This window comes from Tenrec ecaudatus, chromosome 7 (assembly GCF_050624435.1).
Source record: "Tenrec ecaudatus isolate mTenEca1 chromosome 7, mTenEca1.hap1, whole genome shotgun sequence".
Lineage (NCBI taxonomy): Eukaryota > Metazoa > Chordata > Mammalia > Afrosoricida > Tenrecidae > Tenrec > Tenrec ecaudatus.
The window spans coordinates 6,338,036-6,360,722 of record NC_134536.1 but is presented as its reverse complement, the minus strand read 5'-3'; the positions used below and the strand labels follow the sequence as shown (position 1 = coordinate 6,360,722).

The window sequence follows — 22,687 nt, the reverse complement described above, 5'->3', positions numbered from 1 at the left end:
AAGTGCCCTTTACCTTCTAATTCTTTCTTCTACTTCCTTTTGCTTTCCTTTCTCTTTTTACAAAAACTTTTAAAACACCCATTGTATTGCATTACATATACACATCCAAGTGAAATTATACTTAAAACCTCAATAAAACGACTTTCATGTCTTCCCACTAAATAGAGTTTGAAGTTTTCAAACTGCAATATGTTTCAATATCTGTGAGTGGCAGGCAAGTCATTATTTTTCACCAAGATTTATTTGCCTTTTTATGTTCCTAGGGGTCTGGCTCTGGCTTCTAGTGCTGGTTTGAAGCAGGATTATCGCATGGCTGCCTTACTGCCCTCCCAGGGTTCTAGTTCAAATGCGTCCCTGTTGCTTTTTACAGGCTTTGTTCTGTAGCAGAGATGTTACCTGCCAACTGGCTGTGCAGTGCCTTAGCCACCACTGACGCTAGTGTTTGTAGCATGGCAGGATTTGTAGCCCAGGAAATACATTCAGCATGACAATTAGAAATTAAAAATACAGAAATTTCCAGAGTTAAAATTTACAATGAAATACATATCAGAAGCAAAGTTTGAGAAGTATTATGACCTTATAGATACATTTAATTTAAAAATACCTTCACAACTGGAAGGTCTTTCAAGAAGTGCCTGTCCAATACTTAACACATGACCCATGTTCTCAAGGAGAAAATGAACTTTGGAGCCCAGAATAAACAAACTCTCAGTCATTGAGCCAATATTGATGCATACTAACCCTATAGGACAGGGTAGAACTGCCCCTGTAGGATTTCAGAGCTTCAACTCTTGACTCGAGACAAGAGGAAAGGCCCGTCTTTCTCCCAAGGAGTGGGTGGTGGTTTAGAAGTGCTTGCCTTGCTGATCAGGCATAAGGCTATGCTTTGGGCTGCTAATCACAATCTTGAAAACCACCGGCCGCCCCAAATGGAGCAAGACGGAGCTTTCTGTTCCCACAGAAGTGACAGTCTCAAAACTCAGAGGAGCAATGAGCAGGGTCCAGAGAAGAGGCAGATTCAGCCTTAGGGCTTGTTGTGCAGATAATATTCTATCTACTCCTAGTGCCAGAAAACTACAGAAGAAATGTGGAGACCACTCAAATGCACACACACATGCGCGCGCACACACAAACCCCCACAAGTTTCAAATGATGACATGGAATCTACATACTAGTACAGTATTACTAGATAAAGAAAATTATCTTAACGACTTTTCTTTCCTAGGCTCCTTTTGGAAATCTATGAATTCCACATATTGAGGAGCGTCAGGGATGGGTACCAGCATTGTGTCCCACAGTGACTGAGTGCTCAGCAAAACGGCCGTACCAGGCCAGGCCATGGGCAGACTGGGTGAAGTCTGGTCAGAGAAAAACCTGTGCACACATACGCTCAGATGAATGTGTGTGTAGACAAAGAAGTGCACTTGAGCAGGGACTTACAGCTCTGGTCCCTGGGCAGTTTGGAGACTGGCATTCCCCACTCATCCGGTTTGGAATCAGGACATCTTCCCAGCAAGATGGGCCCTGTGAAGAAAAGAGAGACACTATTTTTGGTCTACAGATTGTCTTCCACGATACATTGTTCCACTGAAACCACAGCTCAAAAGAAGCTGCAGTAGGAATCCACAGTTCCTCCAGCCAACAGCCACAGTCTGGAGGGCAAGTTTGGGATCAACAGAGGTCGGGAGGCACCACTGTCCCCTTCATGGCCCTGCTGGCAGGGTTGGCGCTGAGCTGCCATCAAGAACTTGAATTTCGAATGTTCCCACACTTCCCAAAGAAGTATTTTTTTTCACGACAAGCATTGTGGTGCATTCTGTGCATTGTTTTCATTCTGAGGGGCTCAGACTTGGAGATGTGCCAAGCAAAGGGAGCTGGTGAGCAGCCCCAATGATTCCTGGGTACTGGCTCTTCAAGTGGAGGGCATATATTTGCAGTCCCACACTAGTCACCGCGATGTAAACATGCATCTCCTTTTCAACCTGGGGATCACGCGACTGATGAAAGACATTCACGGTGATAAGCAACCAAAGGACATCCTAATCAGCTGGGATGGTGTAAAGGGCAGGACAGCCATGCTAAAAACGGAGGCGGCAAGAGTGGAGTTGGGGAAGCAATGGGCATGGAAGAGACCAACAGCCTTACAGGCTGCAGATTTCCATGAGAAGGCCTCCTGTGTGTTTGGAGAATGGCATGCATTCATGACCCTGTGCAGCATTCTTCCCACAAGACATTCTAAAGCTACTGAGAGCACAGTGAGGTAATAGATACATGATGCGGTACCCTACTGTAAGCGTGTCAGCCTGGACTGGCGGTGATGCTAAAAGACATGCCACTGCATTTCAGATGCTAGCAGGATCAGCCACGGTACACACGTTTCAGAAGGGCAGCCAGACGAAGACGGACTAGGAAGAAGGGACTCCCAAATCCTAGCCAGAAGAAACCATATGGATCACAGTAGATTAGTGTTAGATTTGGCCGTGCAATGTGGCTCCTGGGTTGGAGGGACTGAAAGTCAAAAGTGCCTGAAAATGTGATCTCAAGTGCTCCAGGGAACCTGAAGATGTGGACAACCTAGACATTGATCAGCTCTCTTGTGCACAGGTCTCTGGGAATGACAAGTGAGGGTAAGTAACACACACAAAAAAGAACGAACGAAATGATACCTAAAACTTTAATCGCATTCATCAGCCTGTTTTTCTAGCTTAAAGTGCGAAGTGGAAAGGGGCCAATATGGTGAGCAGGTGGCCTTCTTTTCATCAGGATCTAAGGAAGATGTATCATTATCTGTCTGTCCGGTTCTCTGCTTCTCTGTGTACAATGCTTTGCCTTAGTCTATAAATAGCTAGTTGGGGTTGTGGCTTAAATGCAGGAAGCTAAGCACAGTCTGAGGTCCAAGCCCACCAACCACACCCTGTGGGATAAAGGCATGGTTTGTTGCTCCTGTAAATACTTATAGCTTCAGAGAAACTAAGGAGCAGGTCTACTCTGACCTACAGAGTCCCTCTAAGGCCAAATGAACTCTAGAGTAGTGTTATTTATGATTTATAGATACTATACACTAACTTTCTCTCCATTTTAGACAATTCAGGAAATTTTAGAGTCCAATGCAAGGCCTACGATAGAGGGTTTACTAATATCACCGACTGTTCTTTGACCTATTCCCCCTAATTTAATTTCTGTTCTTGGCTTGTCCTCTGAATGTGTCACTGCAAACTCGCCAATCTATTCTCAATGAAAGGGAATCATCAAATAATGATCTCGCCTGGCTTTTTTCCTTTAAGTTCCCACATCACTGTAGCACCCACAAACCAGCTTCTCCCACTTCCGGTGTTCATGTCCTCGGGGCATGAAGTGGTGGGGGCAGGTTGACTCTGGCAGGTCAGCAGTAGCTCCTACACTGTGACTTTGGGGGACTGACAATGCACTCAGCACACCGTGAGGAGCCCTGGTGGCACAGAGGTTACGCATGAGGCTGCTAACCGTAAAGTCAACAGTTCGAAACCACCAGAAGCTGCATGGGAGAAAGACGAGGCTCTCTACTCCTGAAAAGAATTACAGGCTTGACGATCTGTCCTGTGGGCTTGTTACGTGTTAGACTTTACTGCGTGTCAGTGGGTTTGATTTTTTTTTCTGTTGTTCCTCAGCACACCATAAGATTCTGCAAAGCACCTTCTTTGAAAGAAGTCTCTTGAACTAAGCTTAACCATGAGATCAGGAGAAAGATGAGCCTTTCTAAGTCCATAAAGAGTTACAGTCTCAGAAATCCGTAAGGTCTGTGTTAGTCTGGGTACTTTAGAGAAACAAATCCACAGAAGCTCATGTATAAGAGAGAGTTTTATATGAAGGGTAAGTGCACATCAAGAAAACACCCAAACCAGTGCTGCCCAAGCCCACAAATCCAACATTAACCCATATGTCCGACAGCAGTCCACAAAGTCCTCCTCCATCTCACAAAACACACGCAGTGATGCCAACTGCAAGAGGAAAGCTGAGTCAGTGAATGTGCAAACATCTCAGCGCTGGCAGGGGTCTCCACACGGCTGCTCCAGCACCCTGAGCTGCGTCGGGGTAGGTTCATGGGGCTTCTCCTCAGGGATGTCTTGCAGGAAGTGAGCCTTGCCAGCTGAAGCAGGGAACTGGCTAAAGCAATTGCATCCTGGTCGACCATCACAAAGCAAGAGACCCGAGAACTTGAAAGGCAAGGCTCACTGAGTCAATTATCCCTCTGCCCTTCAATTAATCCCACATGTGTTTATTGGCAAGATTGGCACAATAAACTAACTAACTTGGGTACCTTCTACCCTGTCCTATTGGGTGGCTGTGAGGCAAATGGAGTTAATGGCAATCAGTTCAGAATTTTTGTTTGTTTAATCCTGAAATAAACAAGAGGTGCCTCTTCCCTGGTCTGTCAGCAGGAGGCAGTTTCTCCGGGCACTAGGTCAGCAGTCTGAGTCTGTGGACCCCGCCACCAAGGGCAAAGACAAGCCCGCAGGTTGTGGCAGTAGCCTCCAAATGAGAGGAAGCCGTTCCTTTTCCAGTCTGCTGCCCAGTGTAAGATTTCCAGCCACAAGGTCATTGAGGAAAAGAAGCCTTCTGTTCAGAGCAGAGAGGTTGCTTTCCCACATCTGTATTTTTCAGAATTCAGAACAGCAACTACTGTGTTTCCATGGTAATTCCTGCAATTGCCCCCAGAAGGTCCTATTTTATCTGACCCCCTGAGGTTGAGCAGGTAAGCTACAGAACACTCATTCATAATTCCCCCCACTGTTCTCAGGAGCCTACGAAAAAGGATGTGTTTCATTAAGCAACAGCACCCCTATGGACGGAGAAAGGCGCATGCACTGGTTGGTCCACACTGACTGCACTGCTGGAAGTCCCTGGCTGGTGCCAATGGCCGCAGGATTGACTACTACCTGAAAGGTTGGTGGCTTGGGCCCACCCAGAGAGGCCTCTGAAGACACACTTGGCTCTCTCCTTCTGAAAGGCGGTGTCTTTGAAAATCCCGAGAACACACATGAGGCCGCCGTGAATCAAATTAAGTGGACCACAGCTGAAAGCAACGCCACGTGGTCTTCACGGATGCGATGCTACTGCTGTTTCTGTGGAGAGGATAGAAACAAATGTACTCTGTGACTTTAGACAGCAGATTTAACTGGACTCCTTTGTGGATTCAGAAAACACACATTTTTCTTTGCCTAGTCACTGCTCATTCTGTTTCCATAATTGTGTGGTTAATGCATTCACTTTTATATCCTCTATACGGAGTAACAAGGGAAAGAGAGGAAGAGTTCAACTCCAGGGAAGATCACAGTCTCACAGGGCCACAGGGGCAGTCCTCCCCAGTGCGACAGGATGCTGATTGGTTGGAATTGATCGTTACAGCAGCAAGATTTTTGGTGGGTTGTTGCTGTTGCTGTGTTTTGAGTTTTATGGAATAATGGCTTTTACATTACAGTTTGAAGAGGCTTACAGAGCTCAAGGTGGCAGAAAGCAGCGGTGGATCAGAAAGTAACCACCGCCACAACAATGAAAAGGCATTCCATCTCTCAGATCTAAGAATTGCCAGAAAAGTTTCAAAAAAAGAAAAAGTCAGGTAATACAAGGGATGCCCATCATTTGGCTGCTTTCTAGAAAATGTTTCCCTCTTCACCCTGTCATGGAGCAGATCATGAAAAGTATATGAATTATTTAGCATCCACAGCAGGCTCGAGAAAGCAATGACCTGCTGACTTTCCAATCTGTGCAGCCCCTGAGCCAGGAGAACTTGTTTATTGTAGGAACTAAACTAAGACTATTTCATGACATATGACAATCTATGTCGTAGTTCATCAATAAAGTTTTATTGGAACACAGCCAGACTCATTCATTTATATGAGGGGGTTACTGTGTCACAAGAGTATGGCTGAGCCATTGTGACAGAGACTACACAGCCAACAACACCTGAAATATTTCTTCCTTGGTGTTGACAGAAATAGCAAACCAAGCCTCAATTTGGATTAAATAAATTTTCCAGATTCATGATGAAGATGATTGTTAAAAACAGCATCATTCAAACACATAAGTGACACACGCCGGCATGATTTTGTAGAGCAATAACAAAAATGCATTTGGAGATGCAATAAAATCTCATTACTGCTGCTTCCCAGAAAGTGAAGTAGCAGATCCCCAACAGTCAGCACTTACTTGGCAGCAACAGGAGGTTTTGCGCCCTGATTAGACTAGAGATGCAATAAATGTAATCATTTGATAGTAAACATCCAGAATAATAAACAAAGACATCCCTTGACTTGGAAATATGCATCTACTCAAGAAATCTAAAACATCTTTCAAACCCTGAAAAAGTTGCTATTAGGTATCTTCAAGTCAATTCTGACTCATCTGGAACGATGCACCACCAAAGAACCACCCTCTCTGTCCTGAGCCAGCCGAACAAGAGCTGCTGTATGAAGACACTGTGCCAATCCATCTTGTGGAGGGCCTTCCTCTCCTTGGTATCAGCATGGTACTTCTTTGGTGTTTCTCTGGTCCTTCGACTTTACCAAGCATTAGTCCATTTTTTAGAGAGTGGTCTCTCCTGATAACATGTCCACCATACGTGAGACAAAGTCTCAACATCCTTGCCTCTAAGGAGCACTCTGCTGCTATGTCTTCCAAGAAAGATTTATTTAGTTTTTGGAATGTCATGGTACTTTCAATGTTCTTCACGAGCATGATAATTAAAATTCATCCATTCTTCTACGGTCCTTCTAATCCAATGTCCAACATTCAAAGGCATACAAGGCAATTAAACATATGATGGCATGTTCCTCTAAGTAGCACCGTGCTTTTCAACACGCTCAAGAGGCCTTGTGAAGAGGATTGACCCAATGCATGGATCGTTCATTATCCTGACAGCAGCTTCTACGAGCATCCATTGTGGATCCAAGGATATATATACTCGTGTAGCAGCTGACTTTTTCGGCACATTTTTAATGTAGCTTTTGTAGTAAAATTAGGTGCCTTGACTGATATTCGGATTGGCTTATATTCGAGTATATACAGTCATGGACAATTTGAGTCTTTTCTCTATTTAATCTGATGTTTGTTACCTCTTGGTGCAGTGATGTGGGTTTGGGTTTTCTTTGCACTGAGTGTGTGTTTCATTCTGAGGGTGTGGCATCTGTATCTCACAAGTTCTTAATAAGCCTTCTTCCAGTCCTGATGCTGAAGTGCTGTTTATATAATCCAGCTTCTCTGATGATTTGCTGAGCATACTGTTGGAACGAGTATGGTGAGAGGGCACAATACTGATGTGCACCTTTTCTGATGTTAAACCATGCTGTATCCTGTCGTTAGATTTGTACAACTGCCTCTTCATTCATGTTTACAGGTTCCTCGTGATCACAAGGAAGTGCTATGGAATTCCCATTCTTCCTAAGACTGTCACCGTCTGATATTAACCACACAGTTGAACACCTTTGCATAGTCATAAAAGTCCAGAAAACCTCTTTCTGGTATTCTCTGCTTTCAGCAAAGATCCATCTGATATTAGCAATATTCCTTGTCCCACGTCCTCTTCAGAATCCAGCTGGAATTTCTGGCAGCTCCCTATCAATGTACTTACTGCTGCAATCGCTACTGGATGATGTTCAGGAGAAAAAATCCATTTACATGTAATAATCAAAATGAGTTATTCTGTAATTTGCATATTAAGTTGGGTCGCGTTTTTTTGGAATGGGGACAAATACGGTTCTCTTGGTGTCAGTTGGCCAGGAAGCTGTCCTGCAAATTTCTTGGAATAGACAAGTGAGTGGTTGCAGTGCCCCGGTGGCTGCTGACACATTTTAATGGGTATTTTATCAGCTCCTAGAGCCTGATTTGTGCCTGATGCTTCAGTGCACCTGGATCACGTGCACTGAAAGTGTTGAACCTGGGCTAGTTCTCTTTGGGACAGTGATTCTGCATACCATTTCCAATTTCTTTCCATGCTTCCTTCATCAAACAATATTTTGTTCATAGAATCTTCATTGAATACTGAGGCTTAATTTTTTTATACTGCTTGAAGGAAGGGAAACAGGAAATGAGAATTGCTACATGATTCAATTTATATGAAATGCAAGTCAATCTATACTGGCAAAAACTGATTAGAAGCTTGGGTGGAGAGTTTAGGGAGCAATTCAAAATGGCAGAAGGAATTCTGGGGACATTATTAAAATGCTCTCTATATGAGGTGACTTTATAGGGTTAACTTATTGGGACTCTTCAAATTGGGCCTTTTCGATATGTATTCTTTTTCACACAGACGGCTCCTCAGTAGAGTCAGCAACCAAATGTTCATTAAAATGAACTGAGAAGTTAGCCAAGGGATTCAATAGAAAGAGAAACCCATGAAACTAATCAGATCATAAGCAACTGAATATCAATCTCTAAACTACGTCCCCACTCCATTCAATTTCTGGAAGGAAACTCATGGAAACATCTTTACAACTCTGGTACAGGTAAAATTTTTTGCAGTGCTCTGAACGAACATTAAGCACAAATGAGCAAATGTACAATTTGAATTTCATGAAGATTCATCTGTTCTGTGAAGTACTGAATATTTAAGCCACAGGTGAAAGGGTGGGGGCTATTTTCAATACAAATACCTGTCAGATAATTCATATTTATAATATATAAGGCGCATTTATAAATACATAATGTACACACAATGGCTCGATTTATGGATAAACAAAGCAGAGTATCCACACATGTACACTCACAGATGTCCAAATGCTCAAGAATCATATACAATAATAGCATCATCAATAAAATTAAACTCATTTGATTTCACATCTGAACACAATGATGGCTAACATCAGAGAGACAGTTAATCCTGAATGTTGGTGACAACATGTCGAAACAAAGGTGCTAATACATTATTGATGTAAGCCTGAAACAAATAACTTGGGAAATGGATTCTAATTTCATATACACTTGAAAATAGATCTAATCCATGGTTCAACAATTTCAGTCTTGGGCTTTGACCCAGAAAACAATAAATACCTGTGTGTACATACAAAAAAAACAAAACACTGAAACGTGTTCACAGTGCACTGTTAAAGAAGCTGAGCCTTAAGAACTACTAAGTGTTTTCAGCAAGTGTATGGACAGACAAGCATGGGTGAATCACACTACAGGACATGACCCACTAATCAACAGGTAAAAAATAAGCGGCACCGTGGCTCATGCAAACCTAGATGAACATCAAAGTAAAATAAAATCATATTGAATGGAAGGAGCCAGATATACAGAACCATGCACAGCACCTACCCTAATGCCCATGAGGGGTTTCAAGATGTTTATGGACAATCTGAACTAAAGGACAATAAGTGTTTTCCCACACAGTTCTTGAAAACCACTTGTAAAAGAAATTCAAGCACAAGTAAAGGGAATCTGGTGGTAGAAATTGTAGCAGGGGGTTCTCTTGAATGGAATTAGATATTGACTACAAAGGGCTGTGAAGAAATTCCCTGGAAAGGTCGCATAGTATGATTGGGATTATAGAACTGAATTAAGATCTATGTATTTTATCTTGGGCAAGTCATTCCAATATTTACAAAAATAAACTGTTGTGGTTGTTACATAATCTGTTGTCCACTTGAGACTATTAAGAGTGAAGGGGTGGAGTTTAGCTTGTCAATCAGGTTGAAGTTTGATGCCCTTATTTGGAGGCACTAAGGAAATAAGTAGCTTGTTGGAGGTGGGACACACACATACTTCCTGTGAGACAGTCCTGCTGATAGGACACATGGAGCTACAGTATAACCCTGGAGCTGAAGGAGCCATGTGGGTACCCCTCCCAGCAATGAGATGTCTCCACTACCATGGATCCACAAAACTTTCCACCCACTGGTCTGTGATCTTCCTGCACTCAGCATCATTGCATGTGTCCTCCTTGAGTCTGAAGAGGAATTTATAGATTGGTATCGAGCATGTGGGTTAACATGGGCCTTATGGACTTGATCTGGACTTGATCTAAATATACAATTGCTCTTTTATATAACATTCTTTCTTATACATGTATGAGTATGAGAATGACAGGGATATAGGTCAATGTACATATATTTATATATTAAGCATTTAATAAGATAGCAGATGGACTTTGGGGCTCTACCCAAGGCTTCCCTAAACACAAGAACACTTTGTTCTAATAACCTGGAATTCTTTGATACTCACCTTCCCAACATGATTGCTGAAGACAAAATAGGTGCCTAAGTAAATGTTGTGAAGAAAGCTGATGGTGCCCGACTATCAAAAGATACAGCATCTGGAGTCTTAAAGGCTTGGAGTCAAGCGGCCATCTAGCAGGGAAGCAAATAAACCCACATGGAAGAAGCACACCACCCTGTGTGATCATGAGGTGTCATTGGGATCAGGTATCATGTATCGGGTATCAAAAGACCCAAAACAAACAATTATATAAATGCAAATGGGGACACAAGGAAGGGATAATTCAACCAGGGTGCAGTCTACCACCAACTGAACATACAACATTCCTCTAGTTCTTTAATGCTTCCCTTCCCTGCCCCCCCTCCCGGCCCCGACTATCATGACCCAGCTCTCCCTGACAAATCTAGCTAGACTGGAGTAAGTAGTTAAGTACAGATAAGCGATCTCAACATTTGGAATCCAGGACAGATAAATCCCTCAGGGAAAGTAATGGGCATAATGATACCATGAGGGGGGGTGGTGTTTGGGGTGGGGGTGGGGATGGGGCTGTTCACAAGGTTGGATATAAACCTCCTCCAGGAGGACAAATAATAGAAATGTGGGTAAAGTGGGATAAGAGACACTGTAAGATATGAATAATAATAATAATAATATATAATTGATCAAGGATTCATGAGGTGGGGAAGGTTGGGGTGTGGGAGAGGAAGGAGTGGGGAAGAGCTGAGACCAAGGACTCACGTAGAAAGAAAATGTTTTGGAAATAATGATGGCAAAATAAATAAACTGGGTAGTTTCCCACTTCCCACTTGGTCAACACTCCGGAGCAGGTTTAAAGAACTCACTCTAAATTGATTCGAAACCTTGGAGAGGTTCTGCATCTCTCAGGGCACAGTCAGTTATCTCAGACCAAATGGGGCAAAGAGCCCAATTTTGGAAAGTTGCAAGGAATGGACATGAAATGTGCAAGTTGTGCCCGGCACACATCAGCTCCTCACAAATGCTCACCGTCTATATGTTGGTGAGTGGGAAGGGGGCAGTTAGGAATCACAGTCAAAAAGCTTTAAAGAAGATTCAACTACTTCATAAAACTACATGGCATGACATATAAAAGCACATTGTAGCTTCTTTAGTGACTACCCTGTTCTATACAGTTGAAGCAATAATCGATAACTATCATCGGAAGATAATTTAGCCAGTGCCAATCAAACCCTATGTCAACCCAAACTCAAATTCTATGGTTTAAAGCTGGTTATGAATATCACTCTCAGAAGGCAACATGTGTAACATGCAAGCCTAGGCTGTCCTGAACTCCTATGGACTTTGCTATGAATAGGAAGGAAAGATATGCACAATCACAGGGAATGTTAAAGCTACGTTAATCGAATTGAGCTTTCATTTACGTATTCAGTTGATAAAATGGTAACATTGAAAGGACTCTGTTTTGTTCTGTTTTTAATTACACTGTGCTGTGTTTTGTAGCCCAGTGATTGCTTTACATGAAACCGTCTCTAGAACCATAATCTATAAAACAGGGATCACTGTGGCATGAAAGACTACTTTTACATGACATTTCTGACTGAGGCCTTGCCATTCCCACCAAATGATTGGTTGAGACTATGAAAATAAGGTCTTTGCTGGTATACTGACAAATATACAAATAGGGCTGCTTACTAGTGACAAAAATAAGGTACATGTTACTTTGTGGGGGTGAGCACAAGAAAACAAAGTATATGAAGTCCAGCACTGGAAGGACGGGACCTCACCATCAACGCGAAGCAGAGACAGGAACAGAGCACATCAGTTGGACCTGGAGTCATTGTGGTGAGAACCTCCTAGACCCATGAGTCAGTAAGCAAGCTGTAACACTGAGATAACACAGGCAGGCGAGAAAGAGCTGCAGAGACTAGCACAAGGTGCAGAGGGCTTCCCTGACTACAGAGAAAGGCAAATACAGTAGTTGTGCTGACCATGGAGCAAGATAACTGAGCAGCAGCAGGCTTCCCAGCAGAGCGAGCGGCCTCCAGGTACTTGTCAACAGAACTACTCACACCTAGCACAAAGGAGGAGCCTCGAATCAAGGACAGTTGGTGGCATGGGATGTCCTCTGGAACTTATGGGAACTGTTATATAGTTTTGTTATTGTCAGGAATTGGATGTTGCCCTCCGGCCTCCACCAAAAAGGAAGGTATGACAGGGCTACAATTCTCGGTTGTTTTGTAGTTATGTGATGATATAACAGGAACGTTAATGCAAATATGGAATCATTCCTTAATGATGTGATTAGAAGCAGGTTTGATCGAATGCAATACTCTGCCTAGGCCTAACTTCTGAATCTAAGTAACAGGAATTTCCCTGGGTGTGACCTCCATTAACTTTTATCTTTCTTTAAACATTTTATTAGGGGCTCATACAACTCTTATCACAATCCATACATCAATTGTGTACAGCACATCTGTACATTCTTTGCCCTCATAATTTTCAAAGCATTTGTTCTCCACTTAAGCCCTTTGTATCAGGTCCTCTTTTTTCTCCCTCCCTCCCCGCTCCCTGTCCCTCATGAGCCCTTGATAATTTATAAATCATTATTTTGTCATATCTTGCCCTGTCCCATATCTCCCTTCACCCCCTTTTCTGTTGTCCATCCCCCAGGGAGGAGGTCACCTGTAGATCCTTGTAATCAGTTCGCTCTTTCCAACCCCCTTTCCCTCTACCCTCCCACTATCGCCCCTCACACCCCTCGTCCTGAAGGTATCATCTGCTCTGGATTCCCTGTGCCTCCAGCTCCCATCTGTACCAGTGTACATCTTTCAAGAGGAAAAAACTGCTGAGAGAAATGAGGAGAAGTAGAGCAGCTTCCTCATTCCATGATGAAGAGCTAGGAGTTCAGCACACATTGGGGCCCAGGGTCCCAGGACAGGGAATGTCTAGGCGCTAGGAAGGAAAAGGGGCCTTCCCTTCAGATTCCACTCAGAGAGGAAGACATTCTAGATTTCCCAATCCTGAAGGAATTAATGGTGATTTGTTGAACCCACCCGCTTGCATGGTTTGTTTATATCAGCACTAGATAATTATGGCAGTAATGCTTGCCAGAGGAGGGCAGAGGCCAGGCTGACAGGCTGAGGGCCAGAGAGACGGTTGTTAGCAGGCAGGCCTGAATACAAGGAATCCTAACTGAAGAACCGTGTCCTCGTGCTTCCAAATGCTGAAGGGCAACCGGTTGCTTCGGTAATAAACCCTGCAACCCTGACTTCAAGGTTGAAGCAGCAAACCCTGCCAGGGGAACAGAGACTGCCCTCTGAGGAACATCTGGGGCAGAATCTGTTAAAAGATTGGAAGGAGAAGGTGTCTCCTGTTCCCCCCACCCCCCACCCCCGACTCAAAGGAATCCACTTTAGGCTGATGCTGAAAATGATGCTGTCCTCTTGGAGGAGGTCAGATGCCTCACCATGCCACCTGATGCCCACCACAGCGGAAGAAGGGTGGGTCCCTCAATACTCAGCTCAGCACTCTGCCCTCTCTGCCCTACTTAGTCCCCTAAGATGCCTTCTTACAATAGGGAGGAGTCATAGATGGGTTGATAGTCTAGCAGTAAGTGGATGAAAAAAAAATTGGGGGGTATAAAATCCACTTAATTATTTTTAGCTGAGCCATCTGTAGAACCATTTGCTCCAAAAATTAATATCGACTCAGTGGTGAAAATCAGAAGGCATCATCCAGGGGAGAACAAGTCCTTGATTAACACTGTAGCAGGCACTGTCTGCTTTTGCCCACTGTCTCCTCTCTTCTTTCATGCTAACAGAATTCCCCATCTTGATTCCTGGATCCATGGTCACCAGGAAAATACACTCTAGTGCCCAGAGGCATGGCACAGTGACCTGTGAAACCTTCCAGTTGTCTAATTTCTTCATCCATTCTTTACCTTTTTTTAAACTTCAGAGAATGTGCATATTGCTTCCCGGACTACAAGCAATAATTGTCAAAGGGTCCAGGTTCTAGTCACCTGTTACTGTCATAACATGCTAGAGTGCCCTACCCAAGTGTCCACATGAGAGGAAAATACGCATTCTACTTGAAGACAAAAGTAACACTTTATCTGTAATGTCTCAGGGACTGGAAACCTATTTACAGGAGTGATTAAAATAACAGAAGTAGACCACAGACACCTACATTTCCAAGAAAGCACTCATCATTTTGACAACAATCTTTATGCAGCGGCTCTAGAACTCCAAGCCTACTGCAGCAGTTCACAGTCAGTTCACAGTGGCACTGTGTTCTAAAGAGCGCTTCTTTACGGTGAACATCATATGCCTGAAAGTGAGGTGGATATCTGACAGGCTTTCACCCTCCAAGGTAGAAGCAAAAGAAGTAAACAAGGTAATAAATGTCTGTTTTTATAGATGAAATATCTTAGCAACAATAAGTAGTATGTTCAGATGGATTTGGGTGACCCCAGGCACTTACTGGTAGAGGTAATAACCTTTGTGATACTTGCCACAGCTGGACAGAGGCCCAGTCAAGGCCCAGGGTCTTAGTGGCATTGGGCCAGAGACAGAGAGTGGGGGGGGGAGGGCTGAGAAACATCTCTATTTATTGAAGAATTGTATCCTAAGCATCTCTGACTCTGAACTTCAACTTGTCACTTCCCTTGCAAACCCCGTAATTATGAATACAGTCTGTGAGTTCCATGTGGCCTTTCAATGGCTTCACAAAGTGGCAGGGGGTGGTGTCAGAGGTGGTCAACATTTAGGAGGACTGGTGACTTGTCAGCTTTAGGCTGTTGGTACTGATCACCATTCTCTCCTCTGCCCTCCTGAAGTCAGAGGAGGTCAGCTGTCTCTACCATGGCATTTTTCTCACAGAGCCTATGGCAGGATGATGGTCCTTGAGTTTATTTGTCAACATGTTATATGAGACTCCTCTTAGCCTAGCAGAGCAGACTCTTCCAGCGGGCTTCATGCCGTCAGGATCCCACCGAGCCAAGGGCTGCAAGAAACCTTCAGCCCGTGGTCAGAGAATGTAGAGAAAGCCCACAGAGTCAATGCTTGCAGGAGACCGCCAGCCAAAGGTCAGTAAAAAGCCAGTCCCCTCAGGATGATAGTTTAGAAGAACGAACTTGGAAGCAGAGTCTTCTTCAGTGGCTCCAGCACATGCGAAGGAAGCATATGAGACACAGATACAGGACCGAGCTAAGCTCGGCCATTCCTCCCACTAAAAGAAAGCACGATCCAACAAATAGGTACTATCTACAGACACCAACTTTGCGGTTGTCTGTTCTGTAGTAGAGAACTAATACACAGAAATGGATTCACCACCATGCAAGCAAAGCACAGTCTTAATGCAATGATCACTAATTTGTGGCTCACAATTTCACATAGAGAAAAATATATCTAACTGCCAAAGTAAGATCAAGTAAGCCCCTGCTGACCTTGATTACTGGGCATCCCATTCTTCCTGTGGATTGTAAATTTGAAAAGAGGCTTTGATTCTAGAGGAAGGGGCTATGGAATCGGGACAGAGATGGAGGATGCCAACCAGATGTCAAAGTATGATCTTGGGTGTGGTAAGGAAATGCCCCTTGTTCGATATGATACAAAGCAGGAGATGAACACAAGTAGCTCAGGGCTTACTTTGATCATGGGGCAGAACAGCACGGTCCATACAGAGTGGTGCTGTCCATGTGATTCCCACGGCACAGAAAGGGATAGTGTATGTGAAAACACCCTTTCACTGTAACGGTTTCAAAAACACCTTAGGGAATGCCTACTAGAAAACATATTTTTAGGCAAGAGGGTCTCCTCTGGGATGTCAAAAGGGGTGCCATCACCCCAGGAGGCAGGAGTCCATATGCGCTGTTATTTATTTTTCCACATCAAGATCTGAACTCAGGGCCCTCTCATACTTCCTTCCATACCCAGCAAGTTTAGTTACATATCCCCTACCCATCTGATCTCAGAGCCAAGTGTGAAACTGAAGGGAACCTGGCTCTGGCACTTCTGCCAAGAAAAGACAGGAGGACAGGGAAATTGGGTGAGGATGGAAAGGAGAAAGATGAATGAACGGTGCGCCAGCTAGACTCGTCTAGAACCACACGTTTCAGAGTAGGATGCAACTATTCGAAGTCATCACATAGGACATCCCCACAGTTCAGGAGAACTCCGTACACAGGTGCCCAGGACGCCCATGGTCACTGCCATGCTCCCTGATCAGGGACAAACTGACCAGGAGGGCGGCGCTCCTGGATCCGGTGCTGAAACTTACCTGCTTCTCCTTCACTGCCTTGCACCCTGTCTGCTGTTACAACTCTGTGTTGGTCTCCTGGGTATAGGAAGATTACAGCTCAGGGACCTCATGACCAAGAAACAAGATCAATTCTCCTCTTTCTTTCTTTCTTTCTTCCTTTCTTTCTTTCTTTCTTCTTTCTTTCTTTCTTTTTTCTGCAACATAGTGGTAGTGAGTCCCACCTTCTCACAATTGAGATGGCTCCTCATAAACCAAGCTGAGATGAAAAACTGACCAGTCCCCTGTGAAGCTTTCATGATCTTTTTGGTATGGTCCCAACCCCAGAAAGAAGCCACAGACATTATTTGATTAGCAAACTGTCTGATCCGTGTGGTGGGCACTGAGCACCTTATCTGCATATTTCCATGCACACATTTGCTGCAAGGTAGGGAGACAGGCAAGAAAGGCCAAATGCAAAGGATTCTTTCCATCTCACTCTAAGGGGCAAGGGAGTCACGGGTCTTGTCCACAGTCCCGAGAAAGGGATTTCCCAGAGGTGGCAATGTGAACGCCAAAATCCTTAGCCGTGGAGTCATGTCCCAATCACAGTGACCCTCTGGAATGGAGCAGAACTGCCCCACGGGGTTTCCAAGATGGTTCATCTTGACAGGAGGAGACTGCTCTTTCTTTCTCCTACGCAACAGCTGTGAGTTTACACTGCTGAGCACTTTACTGCTGTGCCACCAGGGTGCCTTGTGGACACCAGGAGATGTGACATTACGGAAGGGTTCTGGTCACGTCTTTCCACAGCACCCTAGTTTTACAGATGTGAGAAAGACCTTTCCTAACATGATACATGAGCTGTTAATGTGCCCCATCATATGAGTAGACGCCTTTGGGTTGAGATCAACGTTATGGCAGGGAAGGTTTTTGTCTTTGATTTTGTTTTTGTTGTTTTTTGAGGCTATGTATTAACTTGTCAATGTGTGAGCTATTTTATAAATATATAAAAAACATACTTTAAAGAATATATGCATATGTGAGCATATCCCTGGACCCCTTCTTTATACATTCAAGTAGAGAAAGTCATTTTAGAAAGATTAAAAATATATACTGAATGTAACCAGAAATTGTATTTCAATTTATTCTGGTGAGCTATTCTTGAAGAGAGATTAGTACATTTAATAACAAATAAGCAGGTTTTTACTTTGCTTACTGTATAATCACTGATTGTATTGCCTAAAATTTCATTGCATATGGACATTTTATGGACTAACAATCTGGAATACCTTACTACAAGTCCAGTTGCAAGTTAATTCTATTGAAAGCTAGAACACTCAAGGTTACTTAGATAGACTAAGTCTTCATCCATTAGTCTAATTGTTTCTACAAATTTAAGAAAAATGAAGTTCATTAGTAGAAAAATTATAATTAAAAAAGACTCCCAGACCTATCCTTCTTATTATCAGTCATTCTTTATTAATCATCATGAGATTATAACCTTAAAATATTTTATATGGGTGACTAGAGATAAAGAAAAAAAATTAAGCTGCAGTCAATCTTCAGAAGACTAACCATAATAATAAGAGTAATAGTGATATTGCCTTGAAATAGCACCAAAGTAATTTCATGTGTTCTGAATAACCTGATTTCTGGCGACAATTGGTTAGCATTATGGATAGCTGTTTCCAAGATGACTGTCAGCTCATGTGTTGGGGAAATTCAGAAGTGTTTCTTAAGAAAATCCTCCCCGGTCTCTAATATTTGGTCCCTGAAGCACAGTTTTATGGAGAAGATTGCATTTCCTGTCACCATCCTTTGGATGGGCATTTAGCTCTTTTCCGTCTTCTAGCTAGGGTGGACAGGGTTGTGATTAGCATGGGTGTATCAATGTCTGTTCGTGCTATGACCCCCTACTTCTTCAGGGTATATACCAGCGGTTCTCAACCTGTGGGTAACAACCCCTTTGGGGGCCGAACAGCCCCTTCACAGGGGTCACGTGATTCATAAGAGTAGCAAAATTATAGTGATGATTTTATGTTTGGGTTGTCACCACAACATGAGGAATTGTATTAAAGGGTCACAGGATTAGGAAGGTTGAGAACCACTGGTAAATACACAACATAGGCATTGCTGGGGTGTGTGGAGCTTCTGTTTCCAGTTGTTTGAGGTGGTACCACATGGCTTTCCATGGTTGATGCACCTATTTATAGAAACTTTGTACACATACAATGGGATACTGTGCATCACTAAACCAATGATGAAGCCGCAAAGGGCCTCGTGGCATGGATTCGCTCTGGAGAACATTATGCTGAGTGAAATTAATCAGCACAAGGATGAATATTCAATGAGGCCACTGCTACGGGGGGGGGGGGGGTAAATAAGACAAACGCTTTCATATCAAAAGAAACAGCCTTTGGAAGGGGTTATGGGGTGGTGGAGGTGAGGGCAGGAGTAAAGAACAGGGAAAGGGGTGAAGCAATAGGCTAAAAGATTGACAGGTGTTGACGTGCGTGAGGGTGAAGACAGTAACCCATGAGAGGGGGAGTCAGAATACATGAGGTGGGGAGAGGAAAAAGGCAAGCTGTGGGGGCCCTTGGCAAGTAGCTGAATTTGTTGAATAAAAAATTGATGATCTGCAACATAAACATTTCACAATAAAGTGGACCTAATTCACAATTTAAAAAACCATTTTTTTTTACAGAGAATTGCCTCTTCAAAAAAGAGTATTTCATGATCTGGTTTGTCGCACCTCAACACAAGGCTCGTCCTTTATTTTCTAATGTGGGGACAATTGGCAGCCCCTGTCCTTGTTGGAAAAGAGAGCCTGAATTTTAACATGAGCCTGATCACATGGGGGAAATAGCACTTGGCAGGGCCGGTTCGACGCTGCTCACAGTGGGGGAGGCTTGGATGGCTCCAGAGGGCGGAGTGGAGGGGCACCACTTTCAGAAAGGTTCCTCAGTAGAACATGATAATGATCTTAAGATGAAAGAAAGCAGTTCCCTGGGGCTTCTCCAGGGTCTTCCTTGTGCCTGGTAGCTATATTATAAGAAGATGTGTTCCCCTAGTAGAGAGGAAGTGGGAATACTCAATTTCTTCGCTCCTGAGTCTGGAAATGGGCATTGTGTCATTTGGCCCGTATTCTACTGCCCATCCCCCTCCAAGTAGAGGCTGTGGAAGCATCCCTGGAAGAGGCTGTGATAGTACCTAAAGGAAAGGTCTCTCATGACCCATCTCATCCACAGAATGTTGGCACTTCATGGGATGCTTGTCTACTCGGACGCACCACCCCATTCAAGAGCAGTTGGTTGACTCTGACTTGGCCTTTTCTCCCGCCCACCACTGCCATCAATCCCACTTTCATGTCCTTTATTGTACATCAAACGACATGGCTGGTGAACTGTCTACTGAAAAAGACTTCATACCTTTCAAATGTTGTCAGACAATTAAGAATGATATTGGGTGCGGTTTATAGAATCCAAGAAACTGAGGAGCATAGGGGTGGCTGATTCTCAGATTGTCCACTTGGAGCCTTCTTGGACAAAGCACGACAGGTCTGCTCCAGCATGACTGTTCCCAAGGCCGTCCAAGCATTGGCTATAATGTTGTACCTCAGTCTGGAGACATCTTTAAGCTTTTTCTAGTGCTTGGAACCGCTCTGATCTGCCATCATCGTGATTTCTTAACCACATTCAGTTGATGACCATTTGAACTCCCTGCTTCATTAATGGAATTAACAAGTAATGGCTGCCACCTCCACAGGAGGCGGGTACTTAGCTGCAAACATGAGCTAAAGTGAGGAAAAGCTTCCACTGTAGGGAACCTCACAACAGCAGGGAAACATGACAAAGCAGGTGATTAACCCATGGATTCCTTGAGGGAAGCAGGCTCAAAGAAGGTCCACATGTTTAAGCTGAGACTTCAGGAAAGAGTGGGAATCTGCCCAAAAGAGGAAGGTTTTAAGTGAGAAAGATCTACATGGTTCCAACCGTCCCCAGTCCCATTTCTGTTCCCAGGGAACATAGCCCCAAGTGGAGGGCTTCATAGATGCTGATGAAATACCTATAAAGAGTTCATTAGTTTCTCTGGAATACCATAAATGCCTTATTTGACACTACTGCTACTTGAGAAAACAATTCAATTGAAATATAGAGAGAGATGTAACAGTATGCTAGGTACTGCATTCAAAGCAATGGGGATGCCAAGATGGTAAACATTGCCTTTGCCCTTAGAAATCCGATTAACTGGATTTCAAATCTAAGTGCCATTGCTTGCTATGTGATGATGAAGACGTTGATTGGTGGATCTGGGTAATCCGAAAATAACAAGAGTGCTCACCACATAGCACGGCTGTGACGGCTGAGGGGGATCAAGTACTTCGCATTGTATTAAGTGCCTTCGTAATGACCATTAATGGTACATATTAGAGGTTGCTGTTGAATAACCACCTTGTGGTGAGGTGGCTGACTTATAACTGACCCGGGTACAGCAGAAGAAAACGCTGTCGCTCCTTGCGCTGCCCTCACAATCACTGCCATGTGTGGGCCCGCTGCTGTAACTACTTGTTCTATCTGTTTCATGGAGGGTCTTCCTCGTGTTGGTTGACCCTCGACTCTACCAAGCATGGTGTATGTTTAAAGGGTTGGTTTCTCCTGGGAACATAGCTCAAGTATATGAGATAAAAATCTCATCATCTGGCTGTACTTCTTCCAAGATAAGCATGTTTGTTCTTCAGGAAGTACATAGAAACTTCATTACTCTTTGCCAGCATCATGATTCCAAACCAGCAAATATCCTGTAGTTTTACTTATTAACTGTCCAACATCATACCTGAAATGCAGGCATGTACCCTGGGGCAGCACAGCGAATTAACTCACTCCAAAGCAGAGGAAGAAAGAGAGCTTTATCAGAAGGTGTCACTCGCAAGGAGACTGGCAGCAAAGCAGGCAGGTTAACGGCATCGTGTTTAAGACCCCAAATCATAGAGAATGTATGTTTTTCACTTTGGAATTTACACTTTGGGGAGTCACATGTACATGTTTTACATTAACTCTGGTTTCAGGGTAATCCAGGGGCACAATTGTTCACCATAAGCAAGCAAATTAAACAATATGGCTCTTTTACTCCTAGACTTGGTGGCTTAATAATTGCAAGTTGGATTGGTAGCTGCAATGTTAGCAGTTGCTAGTCTGCAGGAGAGAGAGGGGGCTTCCGACTCCTGCAAAGAGTCAGGGTCTCAGAAACGCACCGGGACAGTTCGACCCTGCACTATGGGAGGCAGCTCTAAGGCAGTGAGTTTGGGTTGTTTTGTTTTGTTTTGTTATAGCCTTAGGCAAGTCCCAGGATGCCTTTGTTAGCTAACTAGTTAGCAGGGCCTACCTTTCCATTCTAACAGGTAAATAAGAGCAGGCTCTCATTATCTGGCTCTTCCAAATGACACTGTATCCAACCTGTGTGCCTTTGAGCAACATGGGGACTTATAAAAATTCCACAGACATTGTATTAAGTAATGTACCTTAGGCTAACTGAATGTAGTAACTACAGCAAATAAAATATCTTGGGTTACAAGTTTTCATATGTCTGTAAAGCCATCGAAAACAAACAGCCAGACTTGAGTCAAGTGTACTTTAGCTCTCAAAGCCACATCTCTGCTTTATAACACTGTAAGGAGATTTCCAAACCTCGGAAAAAGCATCCAAGCAGGGAGGATTCAGGGGACGTGGCTCTGGGTGAGCTCTGATTGCTGTCAGAAGGTGCCATAGCCATAGCGCTGTTTCTAAAGCATAGTCCTCCGTGAACAACAGAAGGAAATAGGGCCGGTCTCACAGCACCCGGCCAATCCTCGTCTGCTTTTCACTTCAGGCTACTCAATGTGGAAACAAACACAATGCAAAGGAGAGCTCTCAATGGGGTGGGGTGACACGATGGCTTCAATAACATGCTCAAGGTGAGGACGGCGCAGGACTGGGCAGAGCTTCCTTCTTGTGCATAACACAGCTGTGAATGGGAACTGACTGATGACACCTAACAGCACCTAATAACTGGATGCGCGTGCTTTCTTTGAAAAAAATTTTTTATACAAAATAAATTTTTATTCTTATTCTTCCCCGTCCCTTCAGCCCTACCAATTTCTAAACAATAACTGGTATTAAATATTTGGTATATAGCAATAGATAAATTTCTCAGGTTTATATTGGTATATATATCCATCCAGAACTTTCTATGTATGCTTGTATGTGAATATAGATTTTTTTTATTTAATACATCTTTTTAT

General features: G+C 43.7%; 1 protein-coding gene across 1 annotated transcript in view; it reads right to left on the bottom strand.

The window, feature by feature from the left end:
• The window catches only part of PRKN (parkin RBR E3 ubiquitin protein ligase), a 1,192,284-nt gene that overhangs the window by 740,622 nt on the left and 428,975 nt on the right, over positions 1 to 22,687 (bottom strand). Inside the window, exon 5 of the mRNA XM_075554213.1 lies at positions 1,441 to 1,524. Coding sequence (XP_075410328.1) covers positions 1,441 to 1,524 — 84 coding nt within the window. The remainder of the gene's footprint in view (positions 1 to 1,440; positions 1,525 to 22,687) is intronic.